The sequence below is a fragment of the Eucyclogobius newberryi genome, unplaced genomic scaffold (assembly GCF_026437365.1).
Source record: "Eucyclogobius newberryi isolate DKJ021-1_F unplaced genomic scaffold, fEucNew1.0.hap1 SCAF_6, whole genome shotgun sequence".
NCBI classification, from domain to species: domain Eukaryota; kingdom Metazoa; phylum Chordata; class Actinopteri; order Gobiiformes; family Gobiidae; genus Eucyclogobius; species Eucyclogobius newberryi.
The window spans coordinates 9,081,148-9,104,961 of NW_027316278.1; the positions used below are offsets into that span (position 1 = coordinate 9,081,148).

Here is a 23,814-nt window from a genome sequence, read left to right on the forward strand (position 1 = left end):
TGCCAGAGAGCGCGTTGTTTGCCAGTGACCCTGAGCCAAAACAAACATCATTTAATTATCCTTCCATTATACGTCAGCGTCCAATTTAAAGCAGCAATGTGGAACTTTTCCGTTGGGTGCTGTGCCGACTGCGTGTTGTTATTGTTTTGCCTGAATTGTCCACAGTGTGGCGTTAAACGTAAGTTGCGACAGGCAATGGGTGACGCCGCAAGGCCAAGTTACAGTTCAGATCCGTGCAGAGGCGACCCTGCTCACAGTCATTTACGCTTGGTTTTCGTACCTGGACTTCCAACTGCTCATGTCAAGGCTGTGTTCTCTTAAACAACCACCAGAGGGCGCGCAAAGTCAGTTAGGAGATTGACAGAAACGGAAGAGCAACAAGAAAAACAAACATGGAGGCAACCGCAGCAGTTTTTAGTGCGCAGTAGTTGGAAAAGAACCAAGAAAACAAGTTGAGAGAAGTGTGTATTTGTTTTTTAACTTGTTCTGATCACTTTTTAAAGACGTTGAGCTTTCACCGTTGTCGTGGGCCCATGTTATCGTCGCCGTGCGGTATTACAATTGTTTTGTGCGCAGGTGGAGCTTGTCCTTGTCCAGTCCTGTGCCTTTAAAACTTGTGCACGCAATAACACAAATGCCAGAAAGAAACCTCGATGTGTACAATATTTATGTGCTTTATGAGCCTGAAGAATGCATGCTTTTCAATGTAATAAAAAAAACAAGTTCAAAACCCCCTTCACCACCAGAAAAGTTACATAGCTCCTTTAACCTTGACCTTATTGCAGTAGAAATTGTGATCTGCTCTACAGTGCCAAAAAAATCCAACCTAAGCACACAATAATTCCCACAGTGTGTTTCTTTTCTCATTTATTTCACTCAGTTCTCTATTACGGCTGTGCATCTTGGCAGAGAAATAAAAGAGCAATCGCATTTTCTAGATTGGTGCACCTTTCATCCAGCTTTTACGACTGTTCTATTATACTAAAACAATGCGGCCCCCGATGAAAACCCCCACTTAGCCTCACACTGTAGACAGCGCTCTCATTTCCAGGTGGTTCGGAGTGAAGTTTTCAGCTATTTTTCCATTGATCGTTTTTGATAAAGGGCTAAAAATAGGGGTCTGAGTGCTGCCTTTAGCTAGAGGTGCGCATGGGTTTGTCCTTTTCCACAGAGAGGACAAACTTCTATTTTTTTCCCATAACGCCAGCTGTAGCCAGAGCCAGCTAATGGTACAAGGGCAGCGCTGTTCCGAGTGTAACCGTGGTTGATGTCGTCCGGGGTCAAACTCAAAAACCTCGCCATGGTTTGACCTCCTGTTTCAGATTGTTTGATTCAACAAAGGATTCTGAATGAGGCTGGGAAAAAATGCAATATACAATAACTATTTTGAATATTGTGACAAATTGTGCCCAATCACGTCCTTTTGTCTGGATTATTCTATAGGACGGCATCAGACGTTACCATGGAGACAAGTCATGCTTGCCAAGTATTTATATTTGCAATACAATATCGATACAATAATATAAAGTCAATACAATAATAAAATTCACAAAAAAGCGTGTTCTGTAATGCACCAAACGACTGTATTATGTATAATATACGTTTTTAAAAAGTAGCTTTCCAAGGTCAACAAAGACTAAACCAGGAGGAAGTAAGGCTAAATTAGTGTGAATTAAGAAGTTCATAACTTAAACATAACAATAATTTAAGTCAAAACACATTTTAATTTTAGTTTCTGTATAAAAAAGATGGCAAAGGAAGATGTTATATATTTATTCACTGCAATGCACAATCTGTGTTGGCTGATATAACCATGCTACTTGTATTAACCCTAGTTCAACTGGATTAAAAAAAAGATAGACACGTATTTTCCAGACTATAAGTCTCAGTTAATGCCAGGGTGGGACTTGTACTTATATTTATACTCCTGAGCGACTTATATGTGATATTATTTGTTATTTTCACACTTGCAACCGCATTTCATACTCCAGTGCAACTTATATATGTTTTTTTCTTCTCTATTATGCATTTTTTGGCTGGTGCAACTTATAGTTCGGAAAATACGGTATCTCAACATGAATATTTTCAAATACATAGCGAGGCCTACAAATGGGAATAAACCTGTTGTAAAGTTCATTAACAAACTTTTCACAAATAAACGTATGTCTCTGAATAAAAGAAGGCCTGATGAATTCAATTATTATGATTTATCTTATAGAAAATAATCTGCTGTATTTTCATGAAGATGCTGTGAACACGTAGCCACATATTTAGCCTCGTTACTCTTCTTTTTCTCATTAAAAACATCTAATGCAGGACAGAGAGGCAATGATGCACGAGCACGTAAAGAAACCAGCGATAAAAAAGATGCACTCCCCAATATCTGAAAATAATCATCATCCAAATAACCCGGTGACATTTTCAATCCATTTGCAGTGACGTTTTTTTAACATAAAATTGCAAAAGTGCTTTAAAATTAGAGCGAAAAAATAAAAAAGATATGCATTTTGCCCACAACTTAAAAGCTTTTTGACAGTCTATGAATAATGACTGTTTCTTTCCTCCCCGTTAAGAAGCGAACGCTTAAACTGCTGCGTCAGGCGATGGCACCCAGCTTTGGCAGAGGTGCACATTATGGGATGCCAGCTCCTCTGCTCCTCATCCCTCCAGGAGCGCCCCATCATCGAGTCCTTTTGTGCACCAGAGCTTGCTCGCTGGGAAAAAAAAAAAAAAACACCGCAGGATTTTGTAAAAGTGATGACGCCGGCGGAGACGAATCGAAAGCGTTTAAAACTGAGATTGATTTATTTTGTTACATTTCGCACTTACAAATGTAATCGATGCGTTCTCGGCGGGTTCTGCGAAAAGTCAGAAAATGAAGATAACGCGGGGAACACAATGGTTAGAAATCCGACTAAAAACATGTGTGTAACTGCTTAATAACGAAAAAATGACGTTCAACCTTCAACATATTCTCTTTCATTGTTGTTGTTTTGCCATGGATAATGATCAGATTTGTGCTGTGCGTGTAAACATAGCCATGACTCTTCCCTTTATCTGCAAGAGAGTTTTTAAAGTCCTTAAAATTAAAAAAAACGTGATAAGGATTTAACACACACTGGATTGTTTTGGCCTGTAGAGGAGAGTACAGTGCATTTTATGAAATGTTACACAGCATTGCCTAAAATTAAATACCGAGGTATGAGGTAGTCCAAATACAGTCCCTGATTAGACTCATTTCGAGGTGAATATGAGTCGGATTGTGATAAAACATGCAGCATTTTGAAGCCTAACGCACAGAGAACACTGCTGAACACATCCCTATTTTCCCCTCTGTGTACGTAGTGAGTGGGCAGGACGGAGAGCGTCCCCTAGAGGCCGGTAGCCCATAGAAATCTTTCAATTAGCCACATCGTCGGTTCAAAGCGTGTGAAAAAAGTAGCTGCTTACAGTTCGAGTTTTGCGGTACATTTGGATGAAAATGAATGAAAAATGAAATATTAACCACAAACCAAATAATGGCTATAATATCTGTGTCAAAGCAGGGTTACTAGTGTATTTTTGGGTGTCAAGTGCTCTGAGGCGCCCACCTTCCCCCACAAGAATACCTAATTTTTCATTCATACAGTCATTTCCTGTATTCCTGAAATCAAGTACAACAACTCCAAACCGTCTTTATTCTCCCAAATCCTGAGGCTTAGTTTAATCATGAGACTGGATCATTAAGAATAATTTGTTGACAATAAATGTTGGTTTTGGATGCAAGACTGAATTACATCTATTAGGTCTCTGTTTCAGCACTAAGAAGCTGATTATTATATCCCTTTTTTAATAGTTCATGGCGTGTAAAGTGCTTCCTGCTTCTTGTCTGTTTCTATTGTGCATTGCTCAAACTAAAGAGAGTGATGAGTGTTATGAGAATGGCAGCGCTGTGTTAAAAGGGCTGATTAAGTCTAAGTATTTAATCCTCACAGCGCCACAAACTTGAACGTACTGAACGTCTTTTTGTGGCTTGCTGAGATTGGCCTTATGATTAAAAGTAACAATTTAGACATTCGGATTTTATTAAGAACATTTTGTTATTTTTGGGTGACGTCAGGCCCCAGGCACTCTAAAGCGACCTGACTGGGGGCCAGGGCCAGTGGAAACGTGGCTTAACAGTACCAGGTAAAATGCATTCGATGTAGAGGAAAATAGACCTCCCTGTGGTGTTCCCGGCATGTCCCGCTGGGAGGAGGCCCCGGGTAAGACACGCTGGGAGGACTAAGTGCGTGCTTTGCAGTCAGTACGTAAGTCACCTCTCAGTTATCACTTTGAAGTCTAAAGGTAAAGACATACTGAGTGATTTCTATATTAACCCTATGCATGACCGAAGCAGATCAGCCCATTCCAGTGACAAACGTCCTGAAAACCAGCACGGCGCTTTTACCAACTGGGCCACAGCATCAGCTCTGGAGTCCACTGCACATCCAAACTTGGATTCTAGGTTTGTCAACCTACTGCAGGGGTGAATTTTGACTCTGTTCGTACACGTAATGGGCTCTCAGGCGCCTATAGACTTTCAAACAATAGACAATTCCCTATTCTTCAAGCAAGAACTGTGAGATGTTGCAACACTGAATAAATCAATGGGGAAATATAACCTATAACCACATTCATATTTGCATTTAATAATCATGTGAGGTGTAAACATTGATAACAGATTTAATATAATGGATAAATATCACTTAGAGGTTAGAGGTTAAGTCAGCAATGACAGTTTATTTGTTTTGATTCTCACCCTCAGGAATGTTGTTAAAGCGGAGATGACGATGATGATTTTTATGCTAATGATTGAAAGTATCTTATCCACATTTTTCTTTTTCTTTTTGATCAATTTTTAACTCATCATTCATATTGTTCGTGTTTGTTTTGGGATTTTATATTGTGTAGTGTTATTTTAGGCATTTGTACTGTGATTTTAATGAAGCACTTTGTATTGTTTATGGTAAATGTTATCTCTACACACTCTAAAACACATACAAAAACACCATTTAATTAAAAGTCAAATCAAGAAAGTTGGAAAAATTTTAAGAAAAATAAGAATCATCAAATTTGTATCTTGAAGCCTTAAATCACCATATGTCAACCTTTATTCGGATGATAATAATCCTGGTTGTTCAATAATCCGCCTTGTGTCCATGCAGATGTTATTGCTTTGCCTAAATGTTCCAGAGTATGGCATTAAACTCCCAGCAGGAAACAGCACAAGGCCAAGTCACAAGTCAGAGCATGTTTTAAAATGCTACGTCGAAAAGTTCCACCCATGTTCAAGCATGTAAGTCCCATAAGTCTAACTCTCTCCACTCTACAGAGAACATATGAAACAGTTATATTACAAAGACCGGTCCACGTTGAGATTAGATGAGCTCTGTTTGTAATAAAGTGCCGTTGCGGCCTTTTGAAGGTGAGCAGTCTCTCTACGGCCGGTCCCCATGCAGATTTATATCAATAGTAACGGCGTCCCAGTCACTCTCTTAAGGTAATGAATGGGTGAAACTACTGCCCCAGAGTAGAACGGATATAAATGTCTCTCTGACTTCACCCGCCGCTGTTCATTCACATTTCAAGTGATGGATTGACCAGAGCCACAACCGTGCAGAGGTCATCTATTTCCCACAGGACAAAGCTGTTCCAATCATGAAATGTGGGCGTTTAATAGAAAATGACCCAACAATATGCTCAAGTTAATATTTGCCAGCATATTTTTTACTGTCAGTGTACAATATTATAGTTAATGGGATAAAATCTTCCACGATCGACCACAATTTGAGGTTTACGAGCTGTGACCTGGCAACAGACAACAGAATTGCACCACAGATATGACGAAGAGCACTGTGAGCACTTTTGTTTTATCAGAGCACAGAGTTTGCATCGGAGGAGTCGCGTCATGTTGCTGTGACATTTACCGTCAGCTGATTAAAATACAAAACAGAACAGTTTGAACCGCGAGGCCGTTTACTAGAACAATCAAACCAAAAAGTCAGAGCAGAATGTCTCGACTCACCATTTTTTTATCATAATTGTTGAAGAGAAAAGCACATCGTGGACTGGGAGTGGAAACGACAGAAACAGAGGGAAACAAGTGTACATTTTGTGTTAGCCCAGTACAGTGTACAGGGACGAGGGGCTTTTATACTGTCTCACTCCTGGTATTAGTCAGGTTAAAGTGCATATGACAAGTTTTTAGGATTTTCTAATTTTTTCATGTTTTTATTTGGTGTAAATATACCTGTTGTACACATAAATGACAGTTTTACACCAATCGAGCAGGTATTTGTGGAGAAAATGCTGAAAAGTCTGTAGAAAATGACAGGAAGTGACATCACACCAGGGACATACAGTCAAAGTTTATGCATAATGTACACAAAGAAAAAGCTTTTTTGACTCTCTAAATCTAAGTTTTTATTATTTTTGTCTCTGTGATTTTTTTTAAATTGTTTTTTCTTTTGTTTTTCAAGCCTGTTTCTTTTTCTATTAAAAAAAAAGAAGCAGGTGGTGGTCGTCTGACAGTGAGCGAGGCGAAGAACCAGAAGAGAAATACGTCTTTCTGGTTGCATTTAGACGTAGATTCATTACACGCCGTATTAGCATTTAGATGACCGCGGCATTGGATTTGTCAGCTCGCATTTGAGTAAATATCACCTACGAACGCACATCGGTATTATTCCAATTCAAACCCCACATATTTATTAGAGTAAATATGAGATGTTTGCTCCGAGCGCAAACATCTGCCACGGCGTATGTCCCTCTCACGCCCACAGACCTTCACTGAGCCGCTCCAATCACCTTTAATTGAGGATTTATGGCTTGAGAAAACCGGCGACGCCCGTGCTCATTTATGGCTCCCATCCTGCCGTGAGGTTTCCCATCAGGCCATTGGTCACCATATTGTGTCAATCATTTCCTGCTCTGTCACTAGTCACAAAATCAATATTGGAAAGCATTTTTTGTGTATTAGGGAGGTGTATTTGACTTATATTTGACTTACCGTATTTTCCGGACTATAAGTTGCACCGAAGTATAAGTCGCACCAGCCAAAAAATGCATAATAGAGAAGAAAAAAACATGTATAAGTTGCACTGGAGTATGAAATGAGTATGAAAGTGTGAAAATAACAAACAATATCACACATAAGTCCCTCCGGAGTATAAGTATATAAGTATAAATATAAGTATAAGTCGCACCCCGGCCAAAACTATGAAAAATCTGGAAAATACGGTACATTTGAAGATTTGATTAAGGATCTGGTTTGAACAAGTTGAAAGGATGGAATAAAGCTAAGAAGAAATTTGGTCGAGGAGCATTTTAGACGATCATTTACGCAACTATTTCATTCACTATTATATATATTATTTTTTCTCATGACATTCCCTTATTTTCTACTTTTACTTTTACGTTACGTTTACTGTACTTGCCTTATGTTCTTCCTGGTCCAGCACATTCTTTGTGTGTGTTTTCTGTGTGTATTTTTGTGTTTTTTCCCTTTGTTATTGTTGTTGTTGTTGTGTTGTTTTTCTGTTTTTGTTTATCTGCCGTATTTTCCGTACTATAAGTTGCACCTTTTTTTCATAGTTTTGGCCGGGGTGCGACTTATATTTATACTTATATACTTATACTTAGACTCTGGAGCGACATTTTTTGGTTGGTACGACTTTTTTAATCAAATGTTCAAACGTTCTAATAAAAAATAAGATATCAAAAAACGGACATTTCTGATTGAATAGTAAAAAGTCGATGTGTTTTCACTTTTAACATGATTCATCGCCACATTTGAAGTTAGATAGTGCCATTTGCTGTAAAAAAAACAACAAAAAAGGCTATTTCTTACACATGCTTCAAAATATGTTCAATTAAAAGTAGAAGAATCCAAATGTCTGTCCACTCGTATTTATTTGTGATTGATTTGTATCATTTTTAGTATTTTTTGCCAGATGCACTTCCACACAAGCCAGGTGAAGACGTTGAATGTAAAAATAGTTTGTGTCTGTATTTTCTCCATTGTACATTTGGTGTTTGTGCATCTTTCTCTTTGCTCTCTTTATTTGAACGCTCTGAACAGGAAAGATGACGATGACTACAAATAGAGGCTACGTGTACTGCGTGTGTACGTTTCAAACACGTCTAAAGACAAAACAATGTTTGTGTTCAGAGGAAAAGCACTGACTCTCGATAATGATTTGGATGATAATAACACGAGCACTATTCGTATTTGACTGTCGGACGCAGTAAAACTTGATTTAAACTAGTCTGGTTCACAAAGTCCGAGGACAAAACTGGAAAGCAGCGGCAATACTTTTATTCATGGGGTTTCGGCAAATGATTCTGTTACTCATGAATATAGATCAAAGGGACAAAAGAAAATAAGAATATTGAAATGAAGCTCTGAATCTCAAGCCTCTAATTCAAGTCAGAATAGTTTAGTTGGAGGATAAATCATTCTGTCGTCTTTTTAATATCAATTTGTTTTGTGTTTTCCTTCTACAAAGACGGATTACTTCTGGAGCCACAGCTGCCTTGGGACAGACTGGTAGAGTCGTGGCTGCATTTCTGTATCTCCCACACTCGTCACACCGAAGTCGTAATAATGTGGTGTTTCAGTGAATATTTGTATTGTCCTTCCTGCTGAATATTTAGTCAAATGTTACATAATTGTCATAAAGGTTTTGGTGACCTGGAGTAGGATTTACTCCCTCTCTCTTTTATCTCACTCACACAGAGGGAGAGAGAGAGAGGGAGAGGGGGGGATGGAGGGAGCGAAAGAGACAGGAGAGAGAGAGCAAAAGAGGGGGAGAGAGAGAGGGGGACGAGGAATAGAGAAAGGGAAGAGAGAAAGAGGGCTGGAGAGAGGGGTGGTGAGAGAGAAGGGGGAGGGAGGGAGAGAGAAGAGAGAAAGAGGGATGTCGCTATCTCCTCTCTCTCTCCTCTCTCCCTCCCCCCTCACTCTTCTCTTTCTCTCTGCTCGCTCTCTTCCCCTCCCCTCTTGTCCCTCTTTCTCTCTCTCTCTCCTCTCTTTCTCTCCCTCTCTCCCTCCCTTCACTCTATCTCTCCCCCTCTTTCTTTCTTCTCTCTCTCCCTCTCTTTCTCTCTTCTCTCCCTTTCTCCCTCCCTCCCCTCTCTCCCTCCCCTCTCTCCCTTTCTCTCTCTCTCTCTCCCTCCCCTCTTCCTCTCTCCCTCCCCTCTCACTCTCCTCTCTCCCCCTCTTTCTTTCTTCTCTATCCTCTCTCTCTCTCCCTCTCCTCTCTCCCTCCCTCTCTTTCTCCCTCCCCTCCCTCCCTCTCTCCCTTTCTCTCTCCCTCTCCTCTCTCCCTCCCTCTCTTTCTCTCTTCTCTCCCTTTCTCTCTCCCTTTCTCTCTCCCTTTCCCTCTCCCTCTCTCCCTCCTCTCTCCCTCTCTCCCTCCCCTCTCACTCTCCTCTCTCCCTCTCTTTCTCTCTTCTCTCCCCCCCTCCCTCCCTCCCTCCCTCTCTCTCTCCTTCTCTCTCTCTCTCTCTCTCTCTCCCTCTTCTCTCTCTCCCTCCCCTCCCTCCCTCCCTCCCTCTCTCCCTCTCTCCCTCTCTCTCTCTCTCTCTCCCTCTCTCCCTCCCCTCTCTCTCTCTCTCTCTCTCCCTCTCTCCCTCCCCTCTCTCTCTCTCTCTCTCTCTCCCTCTCTCCCTCCCCTCTCTCTCTCTCTCTCTCCCTCTCTCCCTCCCCTCTCTCTCTCTCTCTCTCTCCCCTGTCAGCCTACATGTGCCGCCCGGAAAATAACCCAAACTCTGTTCTTATCTGTTCCCCTGTCACTCCCTTTCCTCGACTGTCTCCTTTGATGTCCCGTGTCAAAGTCGTGTTGGTCCAAATCTCCATAGCAACACAAAGTAGACCTCTTCATCTCTGCTCTGTCAGGAAATGCAGAAATGTCAGTCGGATTTTTGCAGGGGATTGTATTTGGAATATTCAGGGACGGTCTTTGAGCGTTCGCTTTGTGAAGCTATTTTTACTTTTCCATCACAAAATCAAATGGCACTTTTCATTTTTTATGACCAAAGTTTGACAAAGTGAGATTTTAGATGTTATTTTGAGGCATCTCAGGCTTTATGCGCTAAACATTTTAACAATTTATTGCACAGACCTGACCTGCTTAACTTTACTTGAGGTTACAGTAGTTTTAAAGGCATTTGATCCTCCAAAGCCACAATTTTACCTAAAAAAAATATGTTTTCCCTCTTTTCCATCATGTTCTAAGTCCTGCAGGTCAGTGTCACGGGCCGAAGCTGGACTCACATCAGACTGTTGAGCAGGTTCTGCTCTGTGCCCGTGATGGAGGGAGGAGAAGGGTCGTCATGGGCAACGCTCGACCCAAAAGCACACAGCGCCGAGATTTGTGTGGATAATGACGCGTTCCATAGGCCCTGCACGATCCATAGGCCCTGCACGATCCGTAGGCCCTGCACGTTCCATAGGCCCTGCACGATCCATAGGCCCTGCACGATCCATAGGCCCTGCACGTTCCATAGGCCCTGCACGATCCATAGGCCCTGCACGATCCATAGGCCCTGCTCGTTCCATAGGCCCTGCACGGTCCATAGGCCCTGCACGATCCGTAGGCCCTGCACGATCCATAGGCCCTGCACGTTCCATAGGCCCTGCACGATCCATAGGCCCTGCACGTTCCATAGGCCCTGCACGATCCATAGGCCCTGCACGATCCATAGGCCCTGCTCGTTCCATAGGCCCTGCACGGTCCATAGGCCCTGCACGTTCCATCCATAGGCCCTGCACGATCCATAGGCCCTGCACGTTCCATAGGCCCTGCACGTTCCATAGGCCCTGCACGATCCATAGGCCCTGCACGATCCATAGGCCCTGCACGTTCCATAGGCCCTGCACGATCCATAGGCCCTGCACGTTCCATAGGCCCTGCACGTTCCATCCATAGGCCCTGCACGATCCATAGGCCCTGCACGATCCATAGGCCCTGCACGTTCCATAGGCCCTGCACGTTCCATAGGCCCTGCACGATCCATAGGCCCTGCACGTTCCATAGGCCCTGCACGTTCCATAGGCCCTGCACGATCCATAGGCCCTGCACGATCCATAGGTCCTGCACGTTCCATAGGCCCTGCACGATCCATAGGCCCTGCACGTTCCATAGGCCCTGCACGTTCCATAGGCCCTGCACGATCCATAGGCCCTGCACGATCCATAGGCCCTGCACGTTCCATAGGTCCTGCACGATCCATAGGCCCTGCACGTTCCATAGGCCCTGCACGATCCATAGGCCCTGCACGATCCATAGGCCCTGCACGTTCCATAGGCCCTGCACGATCCATAGGCCCTGCACGATCCATAGGCCCTGCTCGTTCCATAGGCCCTGCACGGTCCATAGGCCCTGCACGTTCCATCCATAGGCCCTGCACGATCCATAGGCCCTGCACGTTCCATAGGCCCTGCACGTTCCATAGGCCCTGCACGATCCATAGGCCCTGCACGTTCCATAGGCCCTGCACGTTCCATAGGCCCTGCACGATCCATAGGCCCTGCACGATCCATAGGTCCTGCACGTTCCATAGGCCCTGCACGATCCATAGGCCCTGCACGTTCCATTGGCCCTGCACGTTCCATAGGCCCTGCACGATCCATAGGCCCTGCACGATCCATAGGCCCTGCACGTTCCATAGGTCCTGCACGATCCATAGGCCCTGCACGATCCATAGGCCCTGCACGATCCATAGGCCCTGCACGTTCCATAGGTCCTGCACGATCCATAGGCCCTGCACGACCCATAGGCCCTGCACGATCCATAGGCCCTGCACGTTCCATAGGCCCTGCACGATCCATAGGCCCTGCACGTTCCATAGGTCCTGCACGATCCATAGGCCCTGCACGATCCATAGGCCCTGCACGTTCCATAGGTCCTGCACGATCCATAGGCCCTGCACGATCCATAGGCCCTGCACGATCCATAGGCCCTGCACGTTCCATAGGTCCTGCACGATCCATAGGCCCTGCACGACCCATAGGCCCTGCACGATCCATAGGCCCTGCACGTTCCATAGGCCCTGCACGTTCCATAGGTCCTGCACGATCCATAGGCCCTGCACGTTCCATAGGCCCTGCACGTTCCATAGGCCCTGCACGTTCCAAAGGCCCTGCACGATCCATAGGCCCTGCACGATCCATAGGCCCTGCACGTTCCATAGGCCCTGCACAATCCATAGGCCCTGCATTTTCCATAGGCCCTGACCGTTCCATAGGCCCTGCACAATCCATAGGCCCTGCATTTTCCATAGGCCCTGCACGTTCCATAGGCCCTGCACGATCTGTAGGCCCTGCACGTTCCATAGGCCCTCACGCCGCAATGTCCAGGAAGAGGTCACATTTAGGCTGAATAGAGCTAAAGAAAGACCGTTTTAAAAGACTTATTATGCTTTTGTCCGCTTTATAATTCACCCGTGGATCAATATTAATGCGTTGGACATTTTAAAACTAAATATTAATCAGAAATGACTTAATAGAAGAAACATGTTCACTGGTTCCTGATGTAATTGGAAAAAATGAGTGAATAGTGGATTTCTTTTCACTCATTTCATGTTTTTTTCATTTGTCAAAAAATAGCTCGCCACATTGTTGAATCCAACAAAAATCACTGTTAAGTTGTTAAGTTATTAAGTTGTGTCCTGAATGCATGGGAAAAAAGATTAATAAAAAATGCACAAATGACAACTTATACAAGTTATACAACTTTAAATCAGTTAAAAGCCCAAAAATGCATAATAGAGAAGAAAAAAACATACATAAGTCTCACTGGAGTATAAGTTGCATTTTTGGGGAAATGCATTTGATAAAATCCAAGACCAAGAACAGACATTTCATCTTGAAATGCAATTTAAAATAATAACAGATGAGAGAACATGGTGAATAGGTGTACGTATGCTAACGCTAACACCTTCAGCTACATGACGTATGCTAACGCTAACACCTTCAGCTACATGACGTATGCTAACGCTAACACCTTCAGCTACATGAGGCACAGACAGAACTGTGGTAAGTATCTGGTATGTTAACGTAACATATGAACAGTTATTCAGATAACTATAGCATAAAGATGCTAACAAGTTTACCAAAGCATCAGTTTTACCCCAAATCACTAAATCCACTGAATTCTTCTTCCTCTGTGTCACTTCTAAACAAGTCCACAAACCCCAGAGGTAGATGAAGTGCAGATTCTTCTTCTGCGTCGCTTTGAGCCTAGAGCGCCCTCTTGTGGTTGTCAGAGTGAAAATAATTAATAATATCATGTATAAGTTGCTCTGGAGTATGAGTCGCACCCCGGCCAAAACTAGGAAGAAAGGTGCAACTTAAAGTCCGGAAAATACGGTAAACGAGGAGCACGTGGGGTGAACAGAATCACTTTTTCATCCAAATAGATGACCTTTGATGTTCTTCTGACCGTCGCTTTTCAGTGGGTGGAGGTGATGGAGCAGGAGGTGGCGTCATCATCTGATCCATCAGCTCAGTTTGCTGAATGAAGCAACCAATCTTACATAATTATAATGGCACAATCCAAAGAAAATCCTGTTTATCTGCAAATTGGGAGACCTCAAATTGGGGCATCTAAATCAGAATGCGAACATCCTGTTGCTTGGGTGTCATTTGTCACCATTACTCTCCCTCCTCTTTTCCCTCAGAGCGAGTGAACCAGACAGGACTTTGTTACAGTCTGTTCTTGCATTACCGTTCGTGATTCATGATAACGATTTCACATGATTAATGGGGCCGCCTCGATGGATTGTCCACATCTGAAAGTCTGCGTCCAACCTGTAAATATATGTCCAAAATGATGAAAGTCGAGCCAAGTATCCCCAGAGTTATTGTTTCCCAGACGCGCCCCTTGTCTCCAGCAATTACAGTCAGGACACTGGAGTACACAATGGTACACGCTATTACTTTAACGGACCAAATGCCCAGAAATAGTCATGATAAATAATAACGCATATGACATCCCTTTGGTGCGCACTTGGACCCAAAATGCATTTATTTTACTCTTTAAACATGTGTATTTCGAGTTAAATCAGAGCCAAACGTTTAAACATTTAACTGTTAATAAACCTGAGCAAAGAGATCAACATCACTTCACAATATTTCCCCTGTTTCTATCTAAAACATTATTGGACTTACTGTGCAAAGCAATGCTACAACTGACAGATAACATTTTGAACCGTTTACGATGGCGGACAAGCGTGATTCAGTGACTCAAATATGGGAATGACAGAGAGTTCGGCTCATCCTGCTTTATCTTGGATGTAACTGGTCCAGGACCAGTTACATCCAAGATAAATGACGTTATTGCCGTGTTGTGACAGTTCATATTGCTGTTCAGTTCAATTCAGTTTATCTTTGTAAAGCCCAAAAGCTAAACTGCACTTGCCTCGCCTCATTTTACCAACAGAAAGTAAAAAAATGTGTCAATAATAGAGAGGCAGATTAACCAAATTTCCCTGGAATTACCATATTTATAAGCCACACCTTTTTTTTTTAGAGTTTTGGCCGGGGTGCGACTTATACTTATATTTATACTTATATACTTATACTCCAGAGTGACTTATATGTGATATTATTTGTTATTTTCACACTTGCAACCGCATTTCACACTCCAGTGCAACTTATATATGTTTTTTCTTCTCTATTATGCATTTTTTGGCTTTTTTTTTATACTCCGATGCGACTTATAGTCCGGAAAATACGGTAAGAGAACAAAATCCTCATTATTATGGATTTTGGAGCTACACCTCACCTTATACTAGTGAAACACCACACGGCCACAAACAGCGATATTCATTAACCTTATTCCAGTAGTCAAAGCGCGGAGAGAGCGCCCTCTGCAGGCTCACTTTTCACTCACACCATCTGGACCCCGTCGGCAGCGGCTCGATCGGCTGGAGTTATGCACGTTCACGGACATGAGGGATCTGTGTGCTTATGCTTATTGGACCACTCGGACTGTTCTATCGACGTTACAGAAAAGGTGAACCGCTCCCCGCGAGGCCGAAGCTCGAGACGTGCCTCCGAGTCAGGACCAGAGCGTGTAATACCTACAGCATTACGTTTGCGACGCGACGTTCACTCAGTAGACCTACGTAATCTCATTTCACCATTGGATTTTATATCTAAACGTCTATTCAGGCTTGAAAATACTTCCTCTAAAGCATTTTGCGCGAGCATCTAACCTTAAACGGTCGAGGATGGTCACGTTTAAAGCAATAGTTACGAGCAATAAAGTAGCTTAATGTGTAATAGAGGTATTTCAACTGCTGCTATGCAAAGGGGTGTTATTGGGGCCGTCCTATCGTCCTTGAAATAATGGATTGAGATTTACAAAGTGCTTCCCTCTGGCCGTCCGAACTGTGGAACTGGGCCTCATAACTCCTGCCACGGACACTGGGGATGGATACTTCTGGCAGCAATGGAAAAAGGCCATGTATGACACAAAGTAAATACATTTTGAAGTGTCTTTAGGCTTAGGAAAATAAAAGGTAACATAATTAATAATAAGCACTCTATTTTTCACAATAAATTTAGCAGCAGTTCATTAAAAAAACAAGCAAATGAATGACTTTTATTTTGAATTGCCTGAGAGTGGCCTCGAGTGGACAGAGTGGCTGCTTCTCTCTGACAGCGGTGTGAAGTGTGTGGACTTAAGCAAAGGGCCCCTGTGTCCTCCACCGGGCCCCTGTCAGACAATGGTGGGCTTCGGATGTTATAGTCGGATCTCTCTAAAGGCCGTGAGCATTAGACGGGGGGAAAAACAATTCAAACGAATATTCAAATTCGATACAGAACAGAACAGAATCCGCACTGCAAATCCGTTACAGTGTGGCCTACTAATGAAGCACAAGGAAGGCTGTCTACAAAATAAAACATAAAGAATACAAGCAAAAGACATGATTTCAAAATAAAACATGGTAAAAATAAAATAGATCAATTATAAATACCGTATTTTCCGGAGTATAAGTGGCACCAGCCAAAAAACACAGTCCCATTATTTCATACAGGAGCTCATCCAGTTCAGTTTGATACATTTTACAAACAAACATGCAATAAATAGTAATATTATTGTTACATTTGATTGATTTCTTTTAGATTTTTTAGATGATAATTTTTACGATTATTTTACCATATTTCCCAGACTATAAGTCGCACCGGAGTATAAGTCGCACCAGCCAAAAAATGCATAATAGAGAAGAAAAAAACATATATAAGTTGCACTGGAGTATGAAATGCAGTTGCAAGTGTGAAAATAACAAATAATAATACATAAGTCGCTCCGGAGTATAAGTATATAAGTATAAATATAAGTATAAGTCGCACCCCGGCCAAAACTAGGAACAACCGTATAGTCCGGAAAATACGGTAATAGTAATAGTAATAATAATAATAATAGTAATAGTAATAATAATAATAATAATAATAATAATAATAATAATAATAATAATAATAATAATAATGACTAAATAAAAAATATACAAATATATAACAATAATAAAAATGAAATGATGACTTAAATTAGGGCTGTGCAATAAAAAACCTGTAATTTAACAATTATTCAAATTTTAATCTAGTGTGTGAATGTCTTTTTAAGCATACAGTTTTTGTCAGCGCAGACTTCAGACTTTGGAGGAATACATCAGACGTGTGTTGTGTTAAATTACTGTATTTGTTTGCTTTTGGAGTCGGAAATTGTCAATAAGAGCTAAAAAAAAAAAGTTATTATCAAAAGTTTTAAAGTGGAGAGTCTGAAACCTTCTTATGTTGTGTTTTTGACTGGAATGTTCCACAAAATGGCAAAAAAACAACAAGAAATGAAAATGCTGAGGATAAACCAGAAGAAATTGCACTTTCGAGAAAACATACATATCCCACAAATAAATGTATCACGCACACATTTGAATATATAAGAGAATATGCTCCATGTATGTGTCAGTGTAGGTGCTGTGTAAGGATGTAGTGGTCAGTGTGTGGTCATCTGCAGCAGACGTTTGAGTGGATGAAATGCTCGATTAGAGGCGGATGGATTTAGCCATCAGAGTGAATCCATAAATGGGCTTTGACATATCTTGACATCGGGCGGCTGGGTCAACAGTCGTATTGATCGGAATAAACGGTATTGTTTGGTCTTACCTTGAGGGCCCCTGCGTCTGCGGCGGAGCCAGGGTCGACTCCTGTGATGTAGATGCCCAGACCGTACTCGGCTCCTCCTCTGATCATGAGGCCCAGCGAGCGCCCGTCCTCCATGTTGAGATTCACCTGAGGCAGAAACACACAGAATCATAACTCATATTGTGTTAGATTCTTTAGAAGACCGGCACCAAAACAGGTCTGAAAAAGTGTTGTGATATTTTGATATTAAAGCCATTGTTGACGTGAAATTCCAAGGCATTTTGTTTCTCAACACAAGGAAAACGTTACAGTTTTACACCTGGTCCTGTCTTGTTTTACAACTGGTTCTGTCTTGTTTTACACCTGGTTCTGTCTTGTTTTACACCTGGTTCTGTCCTGTTTTACACCTGGTTCTGTCTTGTTTTACACCTGGTTCTGTCCTGTTTTACACCTGGTTCTGTCCTGTTTTACACCTGGTTCTGTCTTGTTTTACACCTGGTTCTGTCCTGTGTTACACCTGGTTCTGTCTTGTTTTACACCTGGTTCTGTCTAGTTTTACACCTGGTTCTGTCTTGTTTTACACCTGGTTCTGTCCTGTGTTACACCTGGTTCTGTCTTGTTTTACACCTGATTCTGTCCTGTTTTACACCTAGTTCTGTCTTGTTTTACACCTGGTTCTGTCCTGTTTTACACCAGGTTCTGTCTTGTTTTACACCTGGTTCTGTCCTGTTTTACACCTAGTTCTGTCTTGTTTTACACCTGGTTCTGTCCTGTTTTACACCAGGTTCTGTCTTGTTTTACACCTGGTTCTGTCCTGTTTTACACCTGGTTCTGTCCTGTTTTACACCAGGTTCTGTCTTGTTTTACACCGGGTTCTGTCCTGTTTTACACCTGGTTCTGTCTTGTTTTACACCTGGTTCTGTCCTGTTTTACACCTGGTTCTGTCCTGTTTTACACCTGGTTCTGTCTTGTTTTACACCAGGTTCTGTCTTGTTTTACACCGGGTTCTGTCCTGTTTTACACCTGGTTCTGTCTTGTTTTACACCTGGTTCTGTCTTGTTTTACACCTGGTTCTGTCTTGTTTTACACCTGGTTCTGTCTTGTTGTCCTGTTTTACACCTGGTTCTGTCCTGTTTTACACCTGGTTCTGTCTTGTTTTACACCTGGTTCTGTCTTGTTGTCCTGTTTTACACCTGGTTCTGTCCTGTTTTACACCTGGTTCTGTCTTGTTTTACACCTGGTTCTGTCTTGTTTTACACCTGGTTCTGTCTTGTTGTCCTGTTTTACACCTGGTTCTGTCCTGTTTTACACCAGGTTCTGTCTTGTTTTACACCTGGTTCTGTCCTGTTTTACACCTGTTCGGTTGTTGTGAATGTGTAGTACACAGGGAAAGAAATACCTTTACCACAACCACAGAACATAACCCTGGAGATTGTACTTCAAAAGCAGCCCTTTGTGACAAAATGAGACCGCTGTGCACTGTCTGCATCTCATAATGAAGAAGAGCTGAAAGCAGCGCTCTGATTGACTGCACTTTGAGGATACGCTCCAACTTCACCGTCTGGAAAAAGCTGTTCTAAAGCTGTGCCAAAGGGTTTGTGAGGGCTGAGAACGCGTTTTAAATAATTAACATACATTTAAATACATACTTCCTCTTTTGCAGTTTGAAATGAGGTATGTGAGCTTAGAACATTCAGTCATCAGGCAGTGTATAGGGCACAATCTGTACACAGAGTCATTGAAAGTGCTTCACATAAAAGAAACTATGCATAAAAATCCCAATGCAAACAGATAAAAACATAAATAATCATACACACAGCAAAGAATAACAGTTTAGTTTATATTTGAACACTGTCAGAGTAAAAGCTGTTGCACATCACGACTGTTGTCTGCTTGAAACTGATTCACTAGAGGTGTGTTTCAAGAGCAAGACTTACAATGTTCTTGTGTCCATCGCCATAGGAACCTTTGTCACATTTTGTCCTCATTCACTCTGCATTAAATCAATGCAAACAGGACGTTTCTATGTAGAGCCTCAGGACATGCATCGATGTGAAAAGCTGCAACATTTGAGCAGCCGTGAAGTGTAAAAGTGTTTCTGCTAAATCCTGTACTTTGGCTGCATATGTGCTAAACTCCCACAGCGATGCAAGGGTCAAAAGGTCAACAAAGAATTCAGACCTTTATTTTTTATCAATCGCTTTTACTCTGGGAATTTCTTTCATCTGTTACAAATTACAAGTTAGATCTGAGCAGAGGCGACCTTGCTCAACACGAGAATGCATGTGTTTCAAGGTTTTCAAAAACACCTATAATTGGGCAAAAATACGAGATAGAAATGTTCAATACCGTGCTGTGGAAGACTGAGATAGTGGATCTCTAAGCGAGTACATTTTAAGCACATTTTGTCTTCTTTTGGGTTAGTTATTGTTTGGAACTTCTGTGGAAACGATGAACATTTTTAGACCTGGTTTAACATTAATTTAGCTCTGAAATAGTCCTGTTTTAGACCTGGTTTGGATCTGAAATAGTCCTGTTTTAGACCTGGTTTAGATCTGAAATAGTCCTGTTTTAGACCTGGTTTAACTTTAATTTAGATCTGAAATAGTCCTGTTTTAGACCTAGTTTAGATCTGAAATAGTCCTGTTTTAGACCTGGTTTAGATCTGAAATAGTCCTGTTTTAGACCTGGTTTAGATCTGAAATAGTCCTGTTTTAGACCTGGTTTGGATCTGAAATAGTCCTGTTTTAGACCTGGTTTGGATCTGAAATAGTCCTGTTTTAGACCTAGTTTAGACCTGAAATAGTCCTGTTTTAGACCTAGTTTAGACCTGAAATAGTCCTGTTTTAGACCTGGTTTAACTTTAATTTAGATCTGAAATAGTCCTGTTTTAGACCTAGTTTAGACCTGAAATAGTCCTGTTTTAGACCTAGTTTAGACCTGAAATAGTCCTGTTTTAGACCTAGTTTAGACCTGAAATAGTCCTGTTTTAGACCTAGTTTAGACCTGAAATAGTCCTGTTTTAGACCTAGTTTAGACCTGAAATAGTCCTGTTTTAGACCTGGTTTAACTTTAATTTAGATCTGAAATAGTCCTGTTTTAGACCTAGTTTAGACCTGAAATAGTCCTGTTTTAGACCTGGTTTTAACTTTAATTTAAACCTGAAATAGTCCTGTTTTAGACCTGGTTTAGATCCCCAAAGTTGGTAGATGCTCATTTACAGAGACAAAGAAAACTCTTCTCATTGCAATAAAATAACTGTTGAAAACAATTGCCACAACACTGCCAAGAAAGTACATTTAATAAGCTACATTTGGAGTTTACTCCTGTGGCCGTCCATCACGAGCACTCAAACTTTAGTGTCTTGGCTCATGTTCGGAAATACTTGTCTTTTTTATCCTTCTTCTTCAAGCTGACGTGCACGGCGTCTGCTGCAACCTCTAACTATGATTTATAAGTGAGACCGAGACGAAGCCGGGAAAGGATGATGAATAACAATACTGCGAGCCTGGCACAAGCTACTACTACTACTACTACTACTACTACTACTACTGCTACTGCTACTACTACTGCTACTACTACTACTACTACTACTACTCCTACTATTGCTACTGCTACTACTCCTACTATTGCTACTGCTACTACTACTACTACTACTACTACTACTACTACTACTACTACTACTACTACTATTACTACTACTATTGCTACTGCTACTACTACTACTACTACTACTACTACTACTCCTACTATTGCTACTGCTACTACTACTACTACTACTACTACTACTCCTACTATTGCTACTACTACTACTACTACTACTACTACTCCTACTATTGCTACTGCTACTACTACTACTACTACTACTACTACTACTACTACTACTACTACTACTACTACTACTACTACTATTACTACTACTACTACTACTACTATTACTACTACTACTACTACTACTACTACTACTACTACTACTACTACTACTACTACTATTACTTCTACCACTACTATCACTATTGCTATTGCTACTACTTCCACTAATACTACTACAAGATCAAGAAAAGCAGTGCCTCGTGGCTCACTCACTGCAGGACGAGGTGGAGTGTGCACAGGTACTCATCATAATATCTAGAATAGCACTTTACATTATAATAAGAATACTCTCTGCTCCTCAGGGCCCTTCCACTAGGCCGGATAGGCAGGTGCCTGGGGCCTAGTGGAAGGGCCGGCCATTCATTTTTATTGTGTTTAATGTTTTTGCGCCCCCTTCTATGTATCCAAACACTATTTTGGAATTGACAAATAAATCTAACGAAAGGAGAAAATTGAAAAATCGAAAGCAGTGTGTTACGTATTCTAGCAGGTCAGGGGTATCACCTCTGGATAGATAGAACAGGCTAGAATATCGAATGCCAAAAGCGCCCCCCTCGGGGAAAGTAACTCGCCTGGGCACCAAATGTGCTGGGGCCGGCCCTGCTGCTCCTGATGGTACTTCCCCAACTGGTTCATCTGTACTCAGACTCGTGTGTTTTACCGGGTGTGAGCGGCTGCAGGTCCGGTTCTACTAGAAGTACTACTACTACTAGAAGTACTACTACTACTACTAGAAGTACTACTACTACTACTACTACTACTAGAAGTACTACTACTACTACTAGAAGTACTACTACTACTACTAGAACTACTACTACTACTACTACTAGAACTACTACTACTACTACTACTAGAACTACTACTACTACTACTAGAACTACTACTACTACTACTACTACTAGAACTACTACTACTACTACTACTACTACTACTAGAACTACTACTACTACTACTAGAACTACTACTACTACTACTACTAGAACTACTACTACTACTACTACTACTACTACTACTACTACTACTAGAACTACTACTACTACTACTAGAACTACTACTACTACTACTACTACTAGAACTACTACTACTACTACCACTACTACTACTACTACTACTACTACTAGAAGTACTACTACTACTACTACTACTAGAACTACTACTAGAACTACTAGACATTAACATAATTGTCCAATCAGCCTGACAATACAACCAAATTGCAATACTTTTCTTTATTGTTTTTGCATTACTTCAAAGTGAATCAAAAACAAAGGATTCCCATTAGTACGTCATCTTAGGCCTCGTATTATACTTTAAATTAGTTTGGTTCTGTCTAATTGTGGCTTTGCTCTTGATAGGCTGGCGGCCAATCCCTGCATGTTTTCCATTATGAACCTTTTAGTGGCTTATTACTGCAATATTACATCAAATATTACTCGCTCGGTCCTTGTTGTATTCAGCAAATAGAAAACATTTTGGATGTGATTTGCAATTACGAGACTGAAGACTGTTTTCTGGTAAGCAACGAGTCTGCATTTGAAATGTGAGTTAATATAAGTTCTCTCCCTCTGCCGCAGTCTGTGCAAAGGTCAGAAAGGTCAAATTGAGAATCCAAATGGTCCATATTGAACAGTCTTGGTAATAATTGACGCCCTGTTCAGACTAAAGGCGGAGCAACTGCAACAAATCACAACACAGTGAACGTAAAGAGAGTAGATGAGGAGGGCGTGGTTCTACAGTGCATTAGGTTTTAAAGGACAGATATTATGCAAAATTGACCATGTTCTAACATTGTTCCAGCATCAAAAACATACCTGGAGTTGCATTTTGCTTCATTCACTCTCGTTTGATAAATCCTGGTCAGAAAGTCCTCTTCCCGTTCCAGCCTCACAAACACTCTCTTCCACAACTGACACTTTCTCAATCCGAGACGTGCCACTGATACACACACCTTTCTTGGAGATGGATAGGTTTAATGTCGTACGGAGGAAATAAATGAGCACATGTGGCGGACCCTCCCAGGAAAAGTACAGTGCACCTTTAAAGGTCCCGTATCATGCAAAATCGACTTTTCAGACCTTTTAACCTTCTTACAGTGCTATTGGTGCCTCATTATGTGCCCAAAGTGTTTTTTTGATTGATTCCTGCAGTTTTTAGCGAGAGTACAGTCTATATCCTTTTCCTCGGATCTGCAGACGGGCGGGGCCAACTCACAAGGACGCGTCATAATCACCGCATGGAAAATAGCATGATATGGGATCTTTAAGTTTGGGACTACTGTGCATGTATGTAATAAAATGATTCAGGTTCTCAGCTCAGGACTCGGAGACATGAAAACACTCTGAGCTGCAGCGCTGAGGGAAATAGAAAGTAAAAGATGGATAAGTGAAATGACCAATGTAGAGTTGAATGTAGACTGTATGCAAAATCATCATCTTTCATAACCTTTTATCCATGTTGTGATGGTTTCCCTCATCATCCACTCACTCAAGATTGTATTTTGATGGATTTCTGCATGTTTATCTGGCACTATAAGCACTAACACATGTAGTTTTCACTCCTCACACGACTCTGTGTTTAATCTTACTTCATAATCAGAAACATTTAGTCTAGGGATGTCAAGATGATTAAGTTTATCGATTATGGTGATTATTTAGGTCACAGTATAATCGTAAAGGCTAAAAACATTATAACTGTGACGAAGTGAGGTGTCCACTCCACTTGTCACTTTTTGTGTGACTTCTTCTTGTCATGCCTGGAGGTGGAGAAGGAGG

The 23,814-nt window shown here is 41.6% G+C and overlaps 1 protein-coding gene across 1 annotated transcript in view; it reads right to left on the bottom strand.

The window, feature by feature from the left end:
- LOC140346869 (whirlin-like) overlaps nucleotides 1–23,814 on the bottom strand; it is a 165,072-nt gene that overhangs the window by 64,712 nt on the left and 76,546 nt on the right. Inside the window, exon 3 of the mRNA XM_072433089.1 lies at nucleotides 17,195–17,320. Within this exon, the coding sequence (XP_072289190.1) occupies nucleotides 17,195–17,320 (126 nt within the window). The remainder of the gene's footprint in view (nucleotides 1–17,194; nucleotides 17,321–23,814) is intronic.